The 24392-nt window shown below is 41.6% G+C and overlaps 2 protein-coding genes across 8 annotated transcripts in view; both read left to right on the top strand.

The window, feature by feature from the left end:
- The window catches only part of LOC135493276 (sperm-tail PG-rich repeat-containing protein 2-like), a 50800-nt gene extending 46784 nt beyond the window's left edge, over positions 1–4016 (top strand). For both annotated transcript variants that reach the window (XM_064780480.1, XM_064780470.1), the window contains exon 12: positions 177–4016. In XM_064780480.1, the coding sequence (XP_064636550.1) occupies positions 177–308 (132 nt within the window). In that variant the 3' untranslated portion in view covers positions 309–4016. The remainder of the gene's footprint in view (positions 1–176) is intronic.
- LOC135493250 (netrin receptor UNC5C-like) overlaps positions 1–24392 on the top strand; it is a 271616-nt gene that overhangs the window by 122636 nt on the left and 124588 nt on the right. Inside the window, exon 1 of one of the 6 annotated variants that reach the window (XM_064780424.1) lies at positions 8980–8998. The exons of 4 other annotated variants lie outside the window; for them this stretch is intronic. The gene's annotated coding sequence lies outside the window, so the exon portion shown is untranslated. Of the gene's footprint in view, positions 1–8979; positions 8999–22398; positions 22418–24392 lie in introns of those variants that run through there. One more of the 6 variants, XM_064780416.1, reaches the window with a different exon arrangement.

Genomic DNA, 24392 nt, shown 5'->3' with positions numbered 1-24392 from the left:
TTTCTTTTTGATTGATCACTGTTGCCAGCCAAATGACCATTACAAGAGTTTGTGACAAGCTATGTTCTCTCCTTAATGTTCTATTTGATCATCCTTGTTCATCCATATTCACATCTTATGAGTGATCAACTTTTGCTGCAGATTTCTCATTATCCTTTTCCTCTTTCTCGTTCCAGTTCTCACCATTGATCCAGGACACTGTGCTACGAGGAACATTCAACGCTACACTCAACAACCCAATAACACCTCATGTGGATGGAACAAGATCTCGATCAACTCAAAAACAAGCTTTCTTGTTAGGAGTCTAGGTCTTTGTATCAAAATTACATTCATTTGTCTTTATATCATCAGTTGTTATATTTTTTGCTGCTCATCATTCATGTAGTACGATTGAGGTTGAAATTGACCTGACATCGTGGCAAAAATGTCTTTCGAAAATGTTCAGAAAAGCTTGAGTGGATTGCTCACATTTGACCAATGATCCTAATGCCATTTCACTATCTGCAAGAATGAACAGTATCCGGTCATTAATAGATGGTGTGGATGTATTGATGCCCATCTCCTGACCGATATGATAACCTAACCCATGTCCGAATGCATGAGTCAACAGGTTATAAGTACACTTCTCCGTAGAGATGCCCCAGACCAACTCCGGGACCGTCCATCTTAACTTGTCTACAATCAGCTGGGCTAAGACTACTCACAAATGTAAAGGGATATTGGGTATTCTTGATTTGGGCCAGACTCTGTTTGGGTGGTCAGTTGGAATTCCATTTCCAGTTCAAGGATAGCAATGATGGTATCAATTAAATGAAAAACTGATAATTTTGCCCTTATTTGCAACAATCAGGGAAAACTTGAGATTCTTCAAAAAAGTTAATCTAATGGATTTATTTTCTGGAATGGTTATGGCTCAGAGTGAGCAGGCCACTTGGTGTTCCCTGCTCAAAAGTGCTTTATGAAAAAATTCTACTCTGAAAGATGAAAAAAAAAAGTTCAAACATTTGGGTTTTTTTGCTCAAAATGAAGCAACATGATCAGTCCCAAAACCATTTTGGTTTTGGTAGCGGTTTTGTAGAGCAGATATGTTAGCGTACTTTGATCTGATTGGTCCATTGACTGCATCAAAGTCATCTTGTCCGTTGATGATGATCACCAAGTTAATCATGCTATCATTGAAACAATCCATGGCTTACCATATCATGTCCATCTTCATTGGTCATTCTTGACCATGCAGATAGGTAATCTACAGACCAATGTGATCAGTATTAGAGCAAAGTAGAGATTGTCCGCAGCCCAAACCGGACTTAACCATCGAGATAACAGCATTTCCAATGAGGTTGATACAGTCAGAGTCCATAGCGGTCAATGCAGGAGTTGTATGATTAATCCTAGAGCAAGATACCAGTTGATGTGCAGACCAGCCAACAGTATCTACAAGTTGACCTCATCTCCTCAGATGAGTTGCATCAGTAGATAGATGAAAAGTCATCAGAATCATTGGGTTCTATGTGCCATTGGTTTAGATGTAATGCTGTTGGTCAATTTCCATAGAAGTGATGTTATCTCCCTGTTCCTGTCTAGACCAATAGGTTGGAACATTTGATGTGACAGGGTCGTAGATAAAGACATTTTCATATATAACCATTTTTGTTGTGGCTGCTGACCATGTTAACATCTGTTGGTCCTTCTGTATGCGTCTTGCGTTGTTTCTTTTGCCTTGCATATAACCATTTATGTTTTAAAGTGAAAAGTGTCAATTGTGATGCACAGTGAAATATAAGTTCTGATATTGCACACTGTACTGTACAACTGTACTCCCTCAAAGCGCTTTACTCATTCCACAGCCTAATCCAGAAATCTTTCTCAACATACTGCACGATACTTGGCCATTTCATGCCAGTTGAAAGTACAGAGTGGTATGGCCAAGCCTCGAACCCATAATCTTACGATAACAAGTCAGACTCTCTTTTACTGTGCCATCACGCTTCACAATGCTGAAAACAAATGAGTTATTTGTGAGCGGCCCCCATCAGATATGTTCATAGCTACTGGTAAGCTGCTGCAGAACCACTCCGTAATCCTCACAAATGGTGATAATGCACCTCCAAAACATCACTTATCCCCACTCAGGAGATTTTTCTTGAAGCAAAATATTTTCGTTTCTTAACCTGAGTCATTTGGCTGCTGTGGAGTTGATTTCACTTAACGTTTGGTCGAGTGGAGTTCTGGGAAAGTATACACTAACCTATAGGATTTTCAGGCAAACATTTGGTGAACTTTGTGTGCAATGATTTCCACTCCGGGCTGTCATGGCTTCCAAAGTCCACATCAGCACTCTCTTGACACATGCAGTAAGATAAATGGCAGCATGAAGAGGCAATAAGCCCTGGATGAAGCTCATGATATTGTTTACAAAACTTACTAATTATCAAGTAATGTTAGTATTACCTTGCCAATGGCTAAGAAGTATCAGCCCGAGGTTGTTTTGGTCTGTTACTAGCGAACCTAGGCAGACAGGGTAACCCTTATTAGTTGGTTATAAACAGTTGATTTACCTAAAGATCATACGTGTGATTATACTGGGTTATAACCAGCAGAAGTGTGCAAATTCAAGATTTCAGTGAAATACCTGCATTCCTGGAATGCGTGGAAATATCAATTTTAGTTATATTTGATTTATGCTCACCTTCAGATTGGTTTAGGTGATAATGCCAGATTGGTTTGGATGATAATTTGAGGTTATCATGCAAGGGTATGGGAAATTCACAAAAAACGAAGATTTCAGCAAATTATACACCTTTGTGCAGTTGAAGTTGATTGTCCTATAAAGTTTTGATTTACCTGTGGTTATGTTAGATTCTATAGGGTTATCTCCAATCGCCCACGTGGACATGGGAAGATGTGGAACCTTGTCAACTCCAGGTTCTCAATGAAGCCATGGTTCAATCTAATGATGGGACACCTGGCAATGTATTTGCTTTGTGTGGCATGAGAAAATCGTTGGGTCACATGAAGATTGGTCTTTGCGCCCTTTTGTTTGTGCATCCAATGCACGAGTAAACTTTCCCATGGCATATAGTATGATGAAAATGTTGATAAAATAAAGAGCTCTTGTTTTTAAAGATGTCCTGCGAACAAAGTCATTAACTGTTTTGAAGACTGAGATTTGGAATATTTCACTATTGACAAGTGAAGTTCACCATTTTGTAAAAAAAATTATTTCAATATGTGCATTGTGTGCATTAAGTCATCAATTAGAAGAATTTTCTTTTGAGATTTTGACTTTTTAAAAGATTTTAGGCATGTCTGTGATATTGTCTTTGTTGTATTGCATGGTTTCCGTCCAATAGTCCACCCATCCATATTGATGTATATATGTACATTATATGTATAGCTTTAGTCCTGTTTTTGTACTTTATGTGTGTGTATGTCTGAATCAGTGAACAAAACTTTAATCATTTATAAGATATATAGTCAAACTGCTGATAAATGTTTTGAATTCCTTTATCAGGAAAGATGATGCATGATCAAATATGGTTCAGAAAATTGAAAGTGTATCATCTGACCTCCTCAATTTTTGACTACTTTACAAAAGTAAGAATAGTAGTCTGGCAATGCTTTCATTATATCAGTGTAAAAATAGAGCAGGTTTGCTTTTCTTCAGTCTTTGTTATTGCACTATGTATACGATTTTTCCTCACAGCTCTTAACTTGAAGGATATAACATTAGAAAATAACTGCTGATTAAAAGATGTGTCAAGTTATTATGTTGTCCTGATGATATTGTCGACTTATCTATAGATCTGGTGGTGTCATTACATATACTGCTTATGTCCAACTATAGCACACATCCATCCCTCAATAACTTTGCCTGAACACCCGGCAGATTTTTTTGTGCTCGGGAAAACATTGGCAATCTGGCATATTAATGGCATTGCTGTATACCTGGGAAAGACATGTTTATTTTGTGAATGTGTACATTGGAAAAGAATAAACATATTCTGAACAATAAACTCTTGCTTTTGTTGTTGTTTACTTTCACTTATCAGTATCATTTGGTTTCCTTGGTAACATACACTGTTTGTCGAATAACAGGCCTACTTGTAGAAGCCACATAATACACGTCAACCCTTTTCCTAATGGAATGTGAGAAAATCCAATACCACAGATAATTTCCTCCATCAGAGATATGTTGGATACAATATACTATGTTTAGAGTTGCCTTCAATGTTGCTTTCTACTTTACTTCAAGGTGCCTGTTACCTTTTTCATCCCATTAAAATGAGTTAAAATAACATCCTTGCTTTCAACAAGCCCTGCATTAAACTTCTGTTTAACATTTGAAATATTACGAAAACCCTCTCAAAGCAACTCCCGCACTTCTCAGATTAGTACACTTTTTGTTGCAAAACATGCTAATGTGTTTTATGCCATACCTTTAAAATAATTAAGTCAATTTGGCCTGAGGTCACTACACCATACCATATTCAATTGCATTATCATGATTTACAGCGTATCATTTGATAACTCTGAACAATTATTCCTTGCAAGTCTTTTTACCTCTATACCATGATTAAAATTGCACCTCACCAATTTAGTTGATTTAATGTTTTCAATTTAGGCTAATTGGTTTATTCTCACCTGAGAGTTACCATCTGTGCCAAGATGGGGAACAGAAATGTGGCCAAGGTTTTTCTTTGAAAACCTGGTGAAGGGAAGACTCTGTCACCACTATGTTTCTTGACCCCTGGGTGGCATCGCCTATAGGTAACCCCAGAGATTGGTGAGGTTCTTGAGGCAATATTCTGTTAACCTTTTCTTCGATGCCGGATGTGATAGATAAAGTGATTTTAAAAGCAAGATTTTCATCGATAACTTTGGGTCTGTCTTGAGTTATTCAAGCTAGGGGCAATACACCAAAGGATCCATGTCCACAGGCACTAAAGCTTTCTAAATCAAGACAGACATTATGCTTTCTTTGAAATATTTCATTTTATAAAAAAACTATATGTACATCTGTCAATAGAGATCACATTATTTTGCAACATTCTGTCATGAAGGCTTTAAGTGATATTCATCATGTATCTTGGAATATCCGTGTGGGAATTTGGACCTGTCCACTGTGGTTACCACAGCACTAGCAGACGACAATAACAATAACAAAGTTTGCCTTGCTGACACAGTCCTAATCTCCACACTGAATATGTCCTTATAAAGGCAATGGCACAATCCTCTGCTTCGGACCAGATGACAAATATTCTCTCAAAATGACTAGGTCTCTGTGTCACACTGTACCATTATCATCAAAACATTAACTGGGATGTCTCCCTGCTATTTTCTTAATCGCTGGACCTGAGGGTTAGCTAGGGGCAGCCGCTTTTTTTACCCAGGTCATCCAAGATGACATGTAAAAGCCAATTAGGGTCCTCCACCTTGACACAGATGCCCCCAAGCCTGTCTCGAATCGGACGTGAGGCCAATTTTAAACAATCTACAGTGACTTCGGATTCGCATAATTATTTGAAATCACCATGCGCCTTTTAATTGCAGGTGCATCTGGTTGTATGATGGAATTGTAAAAAATTGCATGTCTCCGCTGGTGAGTCATAGCGCGGCCACAAAGGATGAAAATTACAAATATGCCTGACTTTGAGGCCGCATGTGCGTGTAAACTGGTCCACAAAGCCAGAGTAATTATCACCAAGACCGTACCAGTTTGCTTCTTCTTTCAGGAGGTGACTAATATTTGTTTAATTGGTGACCAGGTTCTTGTTTGGGGTCGGGTGGCGCTCCCCATGTGGACTGTTAAGGTATCAAGGCATCTCGTTAATGTGATACTGTGATGACACTCTCATTATCACTTTTCTTCACCAGTACCTTTCCTTGCATGTTACTTCAGCACTTGTGGTGTGAAGGACAGGTCGCTTTTGTGGTCTCGCAACAAAGATAGATGGTTTCTACGGGTTGTTGTTCGTATAATCTGTAGAAAGACTTGCTTTGGGAAACCGCTGCAAACTGCTCCCTTTGCTGCAGTTACCTCTTTTGCAACATGGTTCACTGGAAAAATCTAACAAAAAGTGGTTATTTCCACGACTTAATTGTGGACGCAAGCCCTAAAGTGACGTTCCGTTCACGACTTAATAATCGATCCGAGTTGTCGGTGTTCAGCCTTAGATCCACCAACATCTCTTCGCATTCACGTGATGATGTCCACTGACCTACTTCATTGTTTTCATACGTTTGTCTTCTTTGAGAACCGAAGCGAACTAATCCCTCTCGGCCAATTTCTGATAGTCAAATAGTACGACCGCCGTCCTTTCCCATGTCCGGCAGACGACCGAAAGGAAGGTGTATTGGTACGTGTAAGGCGCCCAATTAACACAAGATCCGATGTTTTCCTTTGATTTTTTCCATTCTTATCAATAATATTCCTTAAGGCATTTTTGATACCGATTCTCCCCACTACAAAAAGCAGGTTTCTTCCGCCGCAGCCCGCACTTTCAGATTATAGGCAGCGACACTGAATGCGATAACTGATCAAAGATTTTTTATGGTATTACCTTGATTAGTCTGCAGTCGACTTCTCAGCCCCTCCTGCCGGTTACAGCATGTTCCAGGCTTCCCATTATGTCTGAGACGGTGAAAGTCGGCCACCGCGGCTGCTCCCACTGCCTGACTAACATTCGCTCCACATCTGATCAGATCTTTTTCTCAACGATCTGACGACATCGAACTCTTTGACTATCGTCTGCTCGCTTCCAGCTTTCATTCATTTTTTTGTTTGATTCTGCTTTTTCAAGTCAAAAGTAGGTTTCCTTTACTATAATCTTCTCATAGAAAAAACCGAAACGACCAAAAGTCACCGCATGGACAACGCCAAAGCCTTTTTGTTTTGTGTCGTTTTCCCTCCAATGATTCCAAATCCACCTTGATCTATCGTCTGCTTGTCGTCTTTCGTCTGCTTTCATCAATTCATATGTTTGATATTTTCTTGTCAAGATCGTTTAAAGTGATCTGTGTCATGGCTTCTGTGCCCCGCTGGAAACTTTCTGGGTGACTTACCTCAAGATTGCTGTTAATGAATTATCAACGGTGATAATGACTAAGATGCTCTTGCTCGGCCACGGCTCACGACACCGAGTGATGATAGAAACGCAGTCACCCCGGACTCGTTCATTGTCAAGTTTACCTGGTTTCCAGTTACTCTTTAAAACGAAGCCTCCATAAACACTTTTCCAATATGAAGGTCCTATTTCGTAAAGCATTGCGCTCAACTTTGGTCAACCTTTTTGCATAGAGTGTCGTCAGCAGAAACCTACCGTTCCTCTTCTACGCCAATGCTTCATTGATTTCCAACACCATTGGCGCAAAATTGATACTTTTTGAAGTGACATGTCAAATCATTCAGGTGTACACTGGCGCCAAAACTTAATGTAAAATGTTGTTTTTGACCATCCTCATCCTTGATAGGCGCGTGTCCGGTATTCGGTCGTCTGTCTCGGATCTTTTCAATCTCTAAGCATCGCCATAGGTTGCTTGCCGTTCTTAGCATGATACACAAACTCTGCTTCAGACAATCTGTACAATGAAACCACGCCAACACGCAGTAGATATGTCAGAGCCTGCCTGAAAATTGGTCAAGTCAGTAGACGTCCAAAAAAAATATCATGACTTTCATACCACCAATTCGGATACGCTTGATATACAAAACATTTAGTATTTGCTTGAAAAAGGCCGATTTACAAAATCGCGTGAGATGACGTCATTATAAAGACCTGACAAAAACAAGAACTTAAAGAAGCGTCAATGCTGAGAGCATGAAGAAGAACAATGCTCCTCAAGAGGATGGTTCCAGTTCGGATGACTGAAGGTAATGCTCGTAGTAGGTTGACGAGCGGAAATCGTCGTTTTGGTTTGGGAATCAACCATATACTACTACTACGGTCGATGGATTGATCCAGCAACGTGCCATTGTTTCTTGTTACAAGACACGCTTGTTTAGCCAGTTACCTCGTGTACTGTTGATGGTAGCTTATGTCATTCCTTTCCATCAGACACTTCGCTGCTTCTGGGCACGTTTTCATCATCGCCGTAACGGAGAGGATGCGGGGACACTTTCGTTGATAACACTGCTCTGTCTCTTACCTCCAGCGTATGACTAGTGCGCTTTTCTAAATGCTTGATGCTTGACACATGGATGTTCAATTCGTAACGCCGGGTAATCTCTATCCTTGTTTGCTTGCTTCTTGCTGCTAGAATTGGTACTTGCATTTCCCGACCTGCTTTCATTCATTGTTGAATAAGAAGAATTCACTTCGTTTTCACGATTTTGTGCTGCTTGGAAGCTCCAAAATCTGTCAACGTAGCAGTCCCTGCAAAATATTCAGATAGGATAGCCCTCAGCGGACGGACGCAATCCTTCATTCGGCTGTAAGAAATTGACATCATCTCATGCTCTAGGAGATCTCGATCTCACTTGCTGATTCCTCAATCACTTATTGATGCCATATTGCAAGGAGCGAAACAGTTATCAGGTTCCGGTGCTTGTAATCGCTACGAGCTATTTGATTCTTACGTTGGCTTACATAACGGACGCTTAAGTTACTGAATCAACGCTTTTGCCTTCGAACACTAGTGGTAGTCTCGTTTCCTTGAAGACTTTCGATTCTTGATGCTGAACTGGGTGAGGCTGCAGCATTGATTGATTCCGGGTTAATTAGCAGAATGCCTGTGTTTGGATTTCTCGCTGGTACCTATCGACATTTGTGTTGCTAAGAGGAGATATGGTAATAACGGTCTCTGCTGGCGAGTGAAAGCTTTTTCTGTTTTGGAACGCTGACTTTGATCCCTGATGACACTTGGATTTACTCCATCTTAACTGTCGTTTCTGCATAAACCTTGTGGTGGTTGTGATCTTCAATAGGAGTCTTGGAGTTTTGGGCCAGTGACTACGTTTCCATTGGTAAAGGATTGAGCGAAGTTCGCTGAAATAACGGTAAGCATTCTGTAGAAGTCTAGTACCTATCTATTCTCATTCACCAGGATCATCATCCTCAGTTCGTCTCGTCCCCCCTACAGGTAGATGTTTTTGCTCTTCTTCTCAAGCAGGAGGTACCAACCCCGGGGACAAACAATAACTGAGAATCTGGTTGGGCCACGGACTTAAATAACTAGTTGAGCATGTAGGTCCGTGATACTAGGGCCTGGCAGAGTAGCAAAACTCCTTGGTAAACTGATCGACAAAAGCCATCCTAAAGAGTTCTGGTAGATAAGGCATTTCCCATTTGAAGGACTCTTCTTTGGTGCGCATGATAGCCTAATATACTGCAAGCATTTTGGAGTTCATTTGTGACAAACACACATTATCTCGGGGCAAGCCGTCCTTACCTTACAATATCACTAAACACGCAACATCACAAACATTGGCGAACGTCATGTCATCTTTAGACGTATAAAGGAACGCGTTAAGAAACTCACTCGTGAATAGTTGATGCTGCCAGTCATGTTTGATCCCCGTGGGCTGTTTACAGACTGACGATCGCTTTCGTATTAGGATCATTAGCAACCGACGACACATTCAATATTATCGGCTGTGGCATTTCAGCCGGACCATTTGCCACAACTACTATACTAGTACTTAGTACTTTGCCGGAACGCTGAAGTCACCTAAGTTAACGATCTATATTATGCCCCGGTACCACGTTATTGGGAACATAGCGGTGGTAGATTATCAACGGAACATGACAGTCAACTCCTTCAACGTCTCTTCGGTACTTGGTTGATATCAAACCGCAACTACGCTAGCAAAAGGCACCGTTTCCCCTCTAGAGCTATAAAGGGTAACCGCCCGCTCAAGGTTGGTGAGTCTCCTGAGATTGTTTCAGTGGGGCACCCTCAGTTCTTGCTTACGACTTCCTCTATGCATCAGTTTCTTTCGCATAAGTAGTCGCTCTGGAGAACTACTTTTAATATGTTTCAACAACAATCCTGTCACCTTCAACTCTCTACAATATAGTCATTTTCTAGTTGCATCCATCCATCAAAATGGCGCCATTGTGTCACCTCTTTTCACCAGCTGTGACGTCTAATCAAGCAGAGTGTCCCTTGTCCCATCCTCATATCGAACAATAAAAGTAACACTCAGTTCGATATTTTCGTGAAAGTGCACAGCGGGATCCTCTCGCCTTTTTGGCTTCTAATGCTTCAATGGAACTCCTTGTGGTTAACCAACAAAAAAGGCCCCCCAAGTACAATTCTTACCTTTGGGGGAAATTCTGTTCTAGATCGATCGCAGAAAAAGTTATCGGTGTCCTCGAAAAGAACATTGGATGCATTCCGCATGGGTGACGTCTGCTGATTATTTTGAGATGCGCCGAAGCGGCCATCTTCCTGCCTGGAACAGTCAGAAAATCGTTAGAAAAGATAGTGACAATTATATAGAGGAAAACGATTTTCATTGTAATGAAGCATCAATAGCGAATTCCTCGGATGCGATGGAGACGCTTCTTTTTTGTAGTTGTTGAAGTGTTTCTTTTTTCACTTTGACATTGCAACTGAATCCTGAGCTTCCCATCCAGGCGGCGGTCAGGTAACTTCACATGTCGTCTTCTGATCAAAATGCGATAACTTGAGTAACTTCCCAACTACCATGCACCACTGAAGCAAGATTAACATCCCCGTTCACACGGCTCTTTGATACCAGCGCCAAATGAGCACTACAACAAACATATCTGCCACTTTTAATGGGATCGAATTTCAGAGTTGTAAAGTTTATTGTTTTCTCTCTTAATCGATTCGAGATCAATTCAAACTATCGGCAACGCTGAAAATGAACGTCGAAAACGTCTATGCCCGTCATCGCTACATTTTCCGCCCTTCTGATTTCTTTGTCAGTTTATTAGGAGTTCGATAAAAAGTCGATGGGACCATGAACGCAGCACTGAACGCTGTCTGACTTAATGTATCATTAACGGATTTTGGAATTGAAATAAAGTTGTAAACTGATGTCGACGAGTTAGAGATAATCCACTGCATTTGATACCGTCGGTCGTTTAAAACTAGGCTTCTTTTGCTGTTGGTCCCGGAGTCAGTCGTAAACGTGATGTAGTTTCGTTGTTATTCGGTTTTCATGCTTAGGATTGCGCTGATCATCCAAAAACTAACAATCACATGACATACAGAAGGCCGCGGACCACACCTTCCGTACGCCAAAGCTGGCAAAGATTTCAGTGTCGCCAAGAAATTTGGATGGCTCCTTCGTGCTTGGCAGGAACAAATTACTAGATGACAAAATCATATCCCATGTTACATTAATCCCCCATCTATATGACAACGATTACCTGATTGCATTTTCAGCTAATACTAATCTAACTTTACAACTAATCAGAATACATCAATCCTTTGGCGTCTTCCATGTTTGCAAATATGAGACACGGGAATGAAACCTGTTGGTTTCCAGCCTCAGTGTCTCTGCAAAATTGTGATGAATGAAATAAAGATCGTCCTTGGAGTCCTCCATTTTGACAAACTACCATTTGATACGGCGTAGGTCAGTTTTGCTTATTTCAGGATGACTTTCACGGCCAGTACGTTGCGTAAACAGGTTTGACACTATCCCCGTCAAATGTTGAGTTGCTCAGCCCACAGAACTCCGTAAATTGTGATGAATATCTTTAGAATTGTTTTTGCAAATAATGTTTACTCCTGTGATCAATCCATTTGATTCTGCAATGGTCATCTACAATTGATCAAAATAATTTTTCGTTTCTGCCACATCAGTTCAGTCCCCTGTCCGTCTGCCACCCGCCATGTTATTGACGGAGGGCAATTGGTGTTTGCGTAAGCGGTGATAGATTGATGTTTCAAGACGATGTAACACAAAGATCATCCTCGCGACATTACCGATCATGTTTATAGTTGCTTCTTACCACCACGGCGTCTCGAATCACCGGTAAATGCTGTTTAAACATTGACTCGCTCCGTTTGAGCATTCAAAACGCGTGACATCCAAATCTTTTAAAGAGCAAAATGGTCTGAAATCGACAGGCAGACGGCCATGAGAGATGAAGGTAATTTACATGGCGACTTTGTGACTTCTTAAAACTAACGTCAGGAAAGTTCTCCTTCATCACGAACAAGAGCAGATGAAGTCACTTCCAAACGATAGACTTCAAATTCGTTTGGATTATGCTTAATTTTCTAAATGATACCGAAAGAATTGGTTGCCTCTTTCTCGCAATCATTAAACAATTAATCATTTCCTGATTAATCGTTGTTGTCCTGTTTCTTCACGTTGGTTTCTCTCTCCCGTCATGCTGTGACGCCACGTGGCTTAACTATCGTCTGCCGAGTGTTCTTTCTAAATGGAAAGTATTTTTATCTGGCGTATTACGTTAATAAATCGCCGATACGTTATCCCATCCATAATTACTTATCTGAGAATTCGCCCTCTTCCTTGAAGGGGACATCCAATTTTACCGCGATAGTTGTTTGTTCGAGTATCCTAAGGTTTCCTGTTCCTTCAACCAGCACAATGCCAAGCCACAATGATACCACCGTTATCACGACTGTTGGTGTTATCACCCGGGCCTTGGTTACTTTCACTCCACGCTGGTGTGCCATGGCAAACTTAGGACCAATCTTGATAGGTCTTCATTTCTTTGGTATAGTGATGGAAGGATTTTTATATCGAGTAATTGAATACTTGGTGGGTCTCATTTCCTTGTCTGAACTGTCAGTTTACCAACCGTTAGCCCCAGGCCCCTGTCATTGTGGTGACAACCTTGGTCCACTTTCACCTAAGGGTACATTAAAAAAACAATCCCTGAAACTCGCCAGCATCCCAAAATGTGTTGGATGTAGACTGCCCTGCCGATCACGTTTCTTTGATCCAATATGAACTATCCCAGGTAGAAAGATTGGGAGGTTTCCTCAGAAGGTTCTGCCGTATCATGTGTCCGGGACACAGTGCCCACACCCAAGGGCATCACCCGTACAGCTTCAGGGAACTTTGATCCCGGGCCACCCGAAGAGAGCGGCCGTCCAAAATGCGACAGGACTTATGCAGTAAGTTGCAATTAGTAACTTGTGAAGTCCGCGTGAAAGGTTGCTAGGTCTCCCTCAGCTTTGATGACAGCTTCCATATTACATTTACCTGAATACCACCATCACCAGGAATTTGGTAACCTTGACCATGACCGCTTTCCCTGGCGTGCGCCAAAGACTGGTGTGGACATTGGACAAACTCCATTCACCATGTTCGTCAAGCAAGAATTTGGGACTTCCGATCAAACATTGCACGGCCAATCAGAAAACCTATATCATGCTAGTTTGGCTGAGACAGCACGGGCGAGTCAGTACCTGAGGTCCCAAATTAAGAATAACGATGACATCAATGCGTGTTCCCATGTTGCGGACCACTAAGTGGTTTAACAGTAGGCCGTTGTTATCTCGCCCAAAAACCAACGGACTGAAAGGATAAAAGCCTCCGAAATTAGCTGTAATGGGGATGGCCCACTACACATCGGCGAAACGTTCGCTCACGAACTAATTTCAAGTCCGTAGTTCGAGAGCTCAGTCCATTGTCAACTGCGTAACATCATACTGTTCTAATTGTTGAATCATGCCCTAATGATCCCAGGAGTTGGTGAGATGGCAAATGTCTCACCCCACGCGTATGATTTCTAACAAGAACTTGGGCGTTGCATGCTCGTTAGTTGCTCCAGTGCGCATCACATGAGCTGGGTATTGTTTAACTCGACCTGGGCGAAAAGTGGACACTCCCACTGAAACGGCTGCAAGTTAATTGCGACCCCTTTGGGGAACAAGTGTCGTGCATCACAGGACCATCGGCATTGTACAGTTTTTCGAAGCCACCATTTGTAGTATGACCATTACGCTACCTAGTCTGTTATTTCAGGACTCGAATTCACCTTTAAGTATCCGATGTCAACAATGGCCATTGCCATCGGCTTCAGTTTTCTAGTCTTTTTCAAGCGGGACGCAGTACACTCCCTTTGAATTTGGCTATATATTTTCTCTTGGAAACTTGAAACCACATCCACACCTCGCGTGCAGTGACTGTCCCTCAGGTGAAGACCGATGACGGGGGTAAGGACTGGTGTCATCCGCGTCGAGACCCGGGACCACGTAACCTCTCGGACGTCGGGGACTGGTACGGTGGGCCTCGTGTTGGTTGTTGGGTGATTAAGTTCAGTACACGTGATATATCGCGTGTGCACCATTGTTGGCTTCGATAAGGGTCGAAATCACACTCCCCTGGCCCGGCTGACTGACGCTGCATCGTCATCATGCTAATTAATAGTGAAAATTGACCCAGGTCTTGGACTACATGTATTTCTTGTAGATACCAACATACCAAGCAAGGCAATCGCCATGTCATATATATTACCGCAAACCTAAAATAGCTATCGCATAGCCCAATGTTACAGAAGAGTCATTGACATGCCTGATGTCTGTTTTCCTTTACTGCATTATGTTGATAGCTCTCTTTGAGAGAAACCATTATCATGAGAAGAACCTCTGTCTCCAGGAACAATAACGAAGCCTATTTGCTGGCTCTATCAAGACATTTCCAGCCAATTGCGACCATAAATACTGGCAGATCAAGTCTGCTCTGCTCTCGTTGCAGATGATCCAGTTATAAGAATATCGGTGATCGAGGAAGAGACTTCCGTAGCTACAATCACAACAATTTGCCCTCGTCTTTAACAAAGAGGTTAACAAAGCCTATTTGCCATTCAGGTCCACAAACCACCGCAGAGTACCTGCGTCCCCAAAGGACCTCGCCACAATCTCAGAGAAAGCGCCGTCTTATACCGCCGATCCGATATGACAAGCAGTTGTCTATGATTATTCCGATATTAGTCATCCGGGAAAGTGAAGTCCTTCAATGCCAATTAGGGCAGCCATGATGGGACTCGCAGATACAATTAAGTAATTAAGCATTGCCGCAGTAATGGCTGGCAGACTGACGGCTGTCAAAGCTCCCTTTGACTACCAGGTATACTACTCATGGCTTCAGGCAATTTTGAATTCTTTAAATTTTATTCGAATTTCAATCCAAGAAATGTCCGCTTCATCCTTTGTTCCGTTGTTGGCTCTGCGTGTCAGGCGGCCATTTTTGTTTATTTTTCTCGCTCGTCACGCGCGACAGACGATAATTGAGTGACCCAAATGACAGAGGTCGAGGGTCAAAGTACCTTACCTCACGAGCACTCTAATTTCAAAATGATTCAGATTCTGATGACGACATATTTCGTGTCTATTCGTTCAATGCATTGTTGTGGGGATTCAGTAGACTTATCGGTCTTGAAGAAAATCAGGTGACAGCGTTGCATCCTTACAACCGCATCTCGATGACATGCAGCACTACTTTCACGAGTACCAGCTGAGCTTACTCATCTTTTGAATAGATACTACCATCCGGGCCGGTCCATTTGATCAATCATTAAATGCAAGATGGTAAAAACGGGAAAGGATTAATACCGTGACACGCAGCAGTCACCCTTCTTTTTCTACACCTGTGTCTTTTGCTCGACTAAGAGAGGATACTACATAACATTGGTACTTTCCAGAGCTTCACATCCTCTTCATAAATTCTGCCCTAAAACGTTGAAATACCATCCAGGCAACCCCTCCTCCCTTAAAGTCACCCACGAATAGCTTTCCTCCGTGTCGTGTCTCACGTCAGATCTCAAATATTATAAGTAAATCTAGTTCAATCAGCTAAATAAATCAATGGTGATGTTAACATCAGCTATGTCTTTTTGTCACCGACCATTTCAACCATTTCCGGCAATAATTCGACGTCATCCGGAAATGAAGCCAAACAACTCCATGGCGTTCTTGGCGTAAATGGCAAATAGCATCTTTCTTGGTTTGTCTCACGCTATTTTGACTGCCTGGAGCATGATGTTTTATTACTCAGGTGCTGTTTGCATCTTGGAGTATCATTTGTAACGCTTTTGTGAGTGACTTTCTCATCGCTGGTGCACGCTAGCTCGTTGCGAAACGAAGGTATGGTTCTGTTTTTCGGCAACGACCAGCCTCGTGAAAACAAGTAATGTGGTCAACGTACGGGGTAGTGATAAATAAGCCTTTTGTCTCCTTGGACTCGAAGTTTGGTTTGTCGAGAAAGTGCGGTGACTCGTCCGGACGGCCCAGCAGTGCAATAGTTCTTCGCTGGGTCATGTAACATCATCTATGAAACTGATGAGTGTGGTGCAGAACGATTATCTACCATTAAAGGGTCAGATAGTTGCACCTATACCTTTATGCCATATAATCATTCCAAATGTCACTGCCAGTTTATTGCTATTTATTCTGATCTCAAATACTTCCATATCAAAATCCATAAAGGCATAAATGCTGCAATGTAAGCGAATCTTATGATTGGTTATCGAGTGTAATTACCTGTCGCTGTAAAGCCTAATGCATCGTTTTCAAAAGAAAAAGCCACTGGAAAAAAATATCAACGGCCCCATGTTGATGTCGGCTACAGTGTGGTTTAAAAACCTCTTGCAAACGGGGTCTACAAAAGGATTCCATCCTTACACATGTACGCGTCGAGTGAAATTGCCTGATGTCAGGATGGGCTTAAATAACCAGCAGATCCATTGTCTTAATCATCATCTACTGATGCCACTTAATTGTTTATGACTGCCTAATTTCCTTGTTTATCAATTACTAACACAAATTGCGCCAAGCTTGTCAATTTCTCCACGAGTGTCCTCCGATGCCCCCGAGACTTGCACCTGACTACAGTGATTAGTACAAGGCACTGGGTGACGATGCTGATCCTTTCAGAGCGAGAATTGCCCCAGGGTAGATGAGGAAGAATACAATATTTTTGCGCCAGTTGTGCACACCTTGATGTAGGTATATTTAATTAACTACGCGGCGCCTTTCATGTCTGTGATGTCTAAGCAGGGCATTACATCATAACAATTGGTTTAGACTGGCAGGTTTGGAAATGAGATTTAACTAGCGCCTAATCGCATCTGTCTTGTCGCATTGTATTCTTTTAATACAATCTTCGACCAAAAATTCTGACAAGTAAAGAACATGTCCATCATCGATGAAGTGTACCTTTTGAGTAGTGCCGTGTGTCATAAAATGGGGCCACCTTAATTGTTGGTAAGAATACTTTCACCAGAAAGGTCAACACCTTTAGTATCTATCAGCATCCTTGCAACAAAAGCCCGAACTCCACATGATATACAATGCATGTAGTTCGGCCACTTATATAAAATATTCAATTTTAGCTGTCACCGAGAGTAGGTTTGGCTGTGCCGGATAGGATGTAAACATTTCGCCTTCAGAGAATACATTTGTGACTGTCCATGATAGTTGGATTTTGATAAAATGCTTAACTTCTTATCGTAGAAGTGCCATCAAATCTCTGTGGAACATCTCCACTATAATTCGATTCCGAATCGAACTATCATTTCCGTATCTTGCTTCGTCGCTTTGTCTCACATGGCGTAATAGTATGACCTTAGATCCCGCTCACAACGTCATCATGTCCTATCAGTTATTGCTGATGACACCTGCGAGGAGCTAGGGTCGAGAAAGGTCCCTGAAAGCGTGCATTTCACCCGGGATTTCAGTCCTATATGTCACCCTCACATCTCATAATCGATTGATGCCCTTAAGTGACACTTCATATCGCAATTACAGCATCATCGTTAAATGACACCATTGTGAGCCAGACGTTATTGGCCAGAGGAGCCTTCTCTTGAAGAAAGAATTACCCTTGATGCTGGGTTGGACTTTGATACATGTATTTATGTTGATAATCTAACTTTCGTTTTGAAATCAAGGAACGCAGTTATGGTTGAAAATGTCACACATACCTTTTTAGCAGAACGTAGGTCGTTTGACCAGTCCGAGGTACAGTTGGCTGCCAAGTCGATTCGGTCAGATAACTTGTCTTGTGCTGAAGTAAGTTTCCACCGTAACAGTAGAACCATAGGCCCCAGTTACAGGGACGCCATTGGTCGAAGAAGTTACTGGTCAGGCGTTATCCGAGTGCCCAGTCTTGATGGTGCCAGCCTGTCGCGATGGCCATCACACGTTGAGCAATAACTACTTACGGCGCCAAAATCGGCGTCGTTCTTAGCAACCAGGGGCGCTGTCTTTATGGCGACAACACGGGGCTAAGAGCTTTATTTCCCCAATTGATAATGGCGAAAGGTGTCCAAAAAATGGGTTGGGAGTCAGTGCTCCTTGAACATGCAGTTGAAGAAGAGTTGCAATCATTGAATTGGTAAACATCAACGCGTGGGGCTAGAATACGAGCAACATTGTTTTGCTTTCTCAGCATCATGATACCTCCATGGAAGTATTTGTTCAAACATTATATATACATGCGAAGATGAAGCATTCTATAGTGTTTATGCAAACAACGAGAACGTCAAGCCACCTCTCAATGACCCCCATGGACCATCAGTCTTCCAACTTAGGCCGACGCCTGGTACGTTGTCCACTTTACAGCAACTTCAGCCCTGGTGTCACGTCCCGAAAACAATTCAGCAGTCCTTTTCCCCCAGTAGAACCACGAGGCAGCAGGCCATGAGCTGGATGACTTTGATTAAGCCAATCAGAACATCTGGGATTAGTTTCTGCGCCACTTAGGCTGCAGTTATGATGGAAACCTGCTCATATTTGACATACCATTTGAACCACTAATAGGAAAAGTAAGCTCTTAAAACAACTTAATGGTAAAAAAGGCAATTCATGCTGCGATGCTAAAACGACAAACGCGCCAGCAGTCGGGGAGGTTCTGTCTGGCGTCTTTGGCTGCGAGATGTAAATACGATGAAAGATGAGAGTGGAAATAGAGCCTGTTTCTTTTCCGCAGCGTACTACATTGGAGTCATAACAGGGTGGTGTTCGTGACGAATTTAAATGAAAGGAATTTAGTACAGGAAGCACACATTTCAGACACAGGGAGGTACTGCTGAAGTGCTGAACTGGCTTGCAGCCGATTGTCGGACTCTTCAACAAGACCTCATGTCGAATAGCCCACATGTCGTTCTGCAGTCATTCTTCCTGCAGTGATAACAAGAAAACAGTCCAGGCAAGGCCGCATACAAGCATCATACTTTCTTCGGTAATCTTCCACCAAATGTTTCCCAACCCGTCACCCGTCTGGTAGAGAGCCGTTCGTTGTCTCCGAAAGGCTTTTAAAACCATTAGGGTGCCCAGATCCAGCGGGCGCCTGATTGTTAACTCGTGTTATCTGGGAAGATCTCAATCCATTGCGCCATAAGTATTGACACTAAGTTTCAGAAGGAATGGTCATGGATGGTATATTTTCCGAATCTTAGTTGAGAGTGCCGAACCATTTTGACAAATAAACACTTCTTGACTTTCAATACAATCAGAAAGCTTGATGGTTCGATTCTGCTGCGATAAACCTTTCAAAGGGATGGACACATTACATTTTGTAGAAGGATCATTCCGGTGATAGTACATTGCATATTATCATGGACATCCACTTACCACTTACCGCTTAGCACTTAAGCCATAAATGAAGAGTGCATTTATAACCTTTATATGCAGTATGATGAGTTTTGCCTTAACGCTGTGTGTTACACCTTTGTTACAACGGTGCCAGAACCAGAGGTCCCAGTGATATCATAACAAAACTTTCGTGATAGAAAATATGATGACCAATGACTACAGTCATCAACAATGGACAAAGTAGTAGGTTTCATCAAAATGATAATATCCAATCATCAGGACTGAAGGGCTGATTCACGCTCCTATTAAACCGGAAGTGACATCAAAATGACCCGATCCATTAAAACAATGGCGGAGGCAAGGTTTCATTTGTAGATATTTGACCATCAGATTGGTATTTTGTAGTGCTGTCGTCTGCTTGCCGCCCTTCCCGTGAATGAGCATCGCTTGTCATCAATACTTACCGTTGTCATCCGAGGGACGCCATTGTGGCGCGTCAGTCATTGTGAAATCACTAATAAGTAAATCAATATACTAATTAGGGAACTAACCTATTAACTATTTGACAAACGAGAGTTGAATACTTAATTGATACCATTAGAGACGGATATATCAAGTAGAGACGCCCCATTCAGTGATCATTTGCAGGGATTCGCCTGAAAGTTAGACTAAATGTAGGCCAAAACGAAGCATACAGTACAGTTGTAACGTTTTTTGTTGTCCCCTGTATTACAGTGTTTCCACACAATATGGAGCTGGAGAGACCATCTATAGGAGCAGATAGTAGACAGCCAAGAGAAGAATAAAGTTAATGAACTGTTATTTACGTTTGATGTTGGCAGTTCTGTTCATTAAATAACAGGCATCTTTGAAATGACCTCAATTAGTGTTCTCTTGTGGTAACGTAGAAACTATTCAAAGTAATACTATTTAATGTTTGTTGACCATAATCAGCTAATTGCTATATAGTATTGGCAACAATATTCAGCAATATATATTTAACTGTAATTTGTTTTCTTTGAACCAGGCCTAGGCTTGTGCCGCATGTCATCGCAACGACCAAACGACATCTAATCTTTGTAATTTACTGGCATGTACAAATCATACCAAATATGCCAGACCATATAAATATGCCAGCCCCCAGACCACAACATGTCCGGGTCAGTCATGTCTTCCTTTATGAGAACCGTCTAATGGCGTCCACTACTTAGAGACGGCTCCGTCCCCTTCATTATTCCATGTAACCACGATTATCTTATTTACGAGCAATTATGACTAATTTATCTCGATTATCAAAGTCATGGAACAAGTATTTTGTGTCGCCGTTTGACAAATCGGTGTTACTGCGTACCGAGTGACGGCGTTGGCTCAATTCTGAACGAGGCCAAGAGCTTGTGCCTTTGCTTCATCTCTTTAACTCCTTCGCCGTTTCTCATCGCTTCTCGTCGCTTTTACCGAGCCTCGTTATTGGAAGAATCTAATAAATGCTGGGGAAGAGCGTTTACTAATCGCCTCCTTGCACCACTCAAAATACCAAACGCCACTGCCTCCGCCAAGAAACGCAACACGCCACAAAGTTAGGCCGAGGGCACCTTGACCACCAAGGCGTTCTCATCTTATCAATTTAATAGATATACACGACATTTGAAAATCAAAAACCATGAAAGTCAGGATGGGTAGGCTATAGAATTAACCGTATTAAAGTCGATAGAATAGAAAGCCCATCGCTCAATAATTCCAGACAGTTCATTTAGTTGATCTATTATTGGTATACTTATATAAGGAAATGCCTTCAAAGTATCGACATAGTATGATACAATTGGACGTTTTTTTCTTGTGCGTCTATTGGCTATGTAAAGTCATTCAAAGCCTTCATGTACGTTTTTTCGTTGAGCGGAAACGGCCGACGGGGGTTTTTGCAAACAGCGTCGCCAGTCTAATGGTGTTATTTTATGATGGTCTAACGATAGAAATTATGTATCAGCTGGAAGCGAGCCGAGTTATATTTTCTAAGAGGCCAAAGCGGCTCCAGAGTGGGCAGAGTATTTTTGCAGTGAAAATTACCAGACCGAAGTCGACAAGAGTGTTTATGCACATAGTTTAGGCTGGATGTAAGTGAACAATTATGCTGACAGCAGACAAAATATACTTTCTCATTCCAAAATACTCCTTTCGCCCTTGAATACCATCGGGAATCGTACACTTTTAAGTGGTTCCAACCGAAAATTTAAAGAGGATGAAAAAGGAGAAGAAAGAAGGAGAAACTGACATTCTTGAGGCCTTCGAACCATAAGTGCAAGAAACCATAAAGCATTTCAACAATATATGGCCACGAACCTTGACTTTAAGAGAAATGGGACAAATATCATGAAAACAGTTCGGGAGTCCGAGATTTCGTCATCGTAGTAATTCGCTCCCATTGAAATTTCTTTAAAACATAGCAACAATCTGGTTAAAAAGACGCGAAGTATAGTTTCCAGGCTAAAAAAAGTGGTTCCCAAGCTTTTGGTGCTAATTTTTTTTTGGACCTCGTGCCAGACGTGTGTCCTCTGAGTAAATTTTCAAACCCCAGCTGATTTTAATCAGAAATCTACAACACAAGTTGTTTATTACTTAATTGTACATATTTGCTGATGCCATTTCGGAAAAATGATAATTGAAATTGGTCTAAGTGACTTTGCGCCGAGTAGGCGAATGTATACTCCTTGGCGCCATTGGGCTGAACTTTCATGCCAGAGCCACTGTCGGGCAATGCTCGCTTCCTGCATTGCATGCGTCTGTACCACTACCAAATATAGACTATCAGTGAAGTCAATGAAAGTAGTATCACCTTCATGTGCTTGATATTCTTTTAAGCGAACACCAAGGCAACTTTGTTTGGGTACATGTAGGATATTGGCATCATTGAGATTACTCTCTAGAGACGGTAAGTTCGTTTTGATTATTTCTTTATTATTGTGCAAAATATGCAGCATATTTCGCAATTTTTTGTGTCTACTTAGAACGCCGTTGTGGCGCGTCCCAAGTGCTTAATAGTCTACTCGAAACATAACAGAAAAACACTTAAACGGCTACTAGTTTAACCAATATATATTTCCAGCGTACACCAGCACTGACAGCAACAATTTTATTCTATAGGCCTATTCATTTTTCTCATACCAAACCAAATACTATCTTAGAAAAAAAAAATGATGCCCATTTTAATTTGAATATATAGGTTATCGCATTTTAAACGGTAAAGATTAGTTTTAATTATTTGGTGCCAGGCCTTCTACGAAGAAATTCTTTCGAACCAACATAACCCTCTAAATGGATACAATGTATCGGAATACTTTATTTAAAACGTCTTTATAAGGCAGTCTCTTGACGCCACTTTAATTTATAATGGGACTTCAATATTTCAATATTTCAATATTTTGGATGCTTATATCATAACTCATAAAAAAGTTAGTGTATTGATGTCACATCTAATATTGCAGTTGCAGTCAAGTTAACAAACATGCCTTTCTTCCTTGAGGGCATTTCAATTCCAAGTTTAGTATAAATAGTTAAAGTTTAACCAATATTAACCATGATAACCGAAACGCTGAATATTCCTATTTGAAGAGACGGCTGCCGCTATTTCCGATTATTTTTTATGATAATTTGAATAACTTTTCAAATTGATCAATATAACTATTGAATTGCCTTCGAATAAACTAACTTTAGGGCATTCGCACTTAAATTGAAATGTTTAGAGGGCTTCGCGAAGAAAGCTGTGGTATCCATTCTGATAAACCATTACAAATCTTTGATATGGAACTATTTTCACTCAAAGGATTATTTACTATCGTGTCACGATGACAATGACAATTCGTACATAAAACAAAGGACCCAGTTTCAAAACTTCTCTAGGGGGTTTTATAGGAAACCAATAATCTGCACTAACCTTTTAATTCTGAAAGAAATCATTCTATCAAAACTTGATTTCTACTAAAAAGTTCCATTTGAAGAAGATAGCGATTACAGTAATGGCTTTTCATCATTTGCTTGTAGTCTAAAAAGACAAGGTAGTGTCTGTCGCAAGCTCGACTCATTAGACCAAATTTGATTGGAAAAAATGGCGTCATATCACTTCTTCCATTTAATTTGGTTTTTCATCTGAGTGTTTTTGAAATGATTCTTTGTGGAAGTAAACAAAATCGAAGTAATGATTGCTGTTTCCTGAGACGGCACCTTGATTCTGTATATAGGGTATTCAGTTACTGTATTACTGTGTAGTGCATTAACTGCTGTGGCAACTCTCCTTTACCTATCAGTAAAATAACTAACAGCGTATGTCTGACCCGGCCGTTTCGCTATGGATGACAAATCTTACTTTCTCCAAAGCCACAACTGTAAGGTGGTGGTCGGCAGAGAACCTAGGAATCGAATGAAAAAAGCGTAGAATAGTTACAATGTCGAAGGAGCCTCATGGCCTAGTGGTTAACACTGCTGGCCACCACGCAATAGGGCCCGGGTTCGATCCCGGGGAGAACCCAGGATCGTATGTCTGGATGAACCGGCGTGGCTTTCAAGGAACTACAATTCCTGGCTCTTCACAGTCTTTCGAATGAGACTCAAAACCGAGGTTCCTTGTACCTGGTGTCTATGCCAGGGCAACCTAAGACCCCACCAAGTGAGAAACATGAGTAGCTTGCGTGGACTCTATCTCTCTCGCCAAAGTCGGACCACTAGGCCAATAAACCCAATTGGCGCCTAACCGTAGTGGCACGCAGGATACGCTCATCCCGCCTTGGAGGAGGATTACTCCTAGGAGAATGACCCCTCCAAGTGCAGAGCGAACGCTGAAGAAGAAGAAAAAGAAGTTACAATGTCGGAAATTCTCAGTGAATAGGGTAAATGAATTGAAGTTCATTAGA

The sequence above is a fragment of the Lineus longissimus genome, chromosome 1 (assembly GCF_910592395.1).
Source record: "Lineus longissimus chromosome 1, tnLinLong1.2, whole genome shotgun sequence".
NCBI lineage: Eukaryota > Metazoa > Nemertea > Pilidiophora > Heteronemertea > Lineidae > Lineus > Lineus longissimus.
This window is presented reverse-complemented; position numbering and strand designations above follow the sequence as displayed.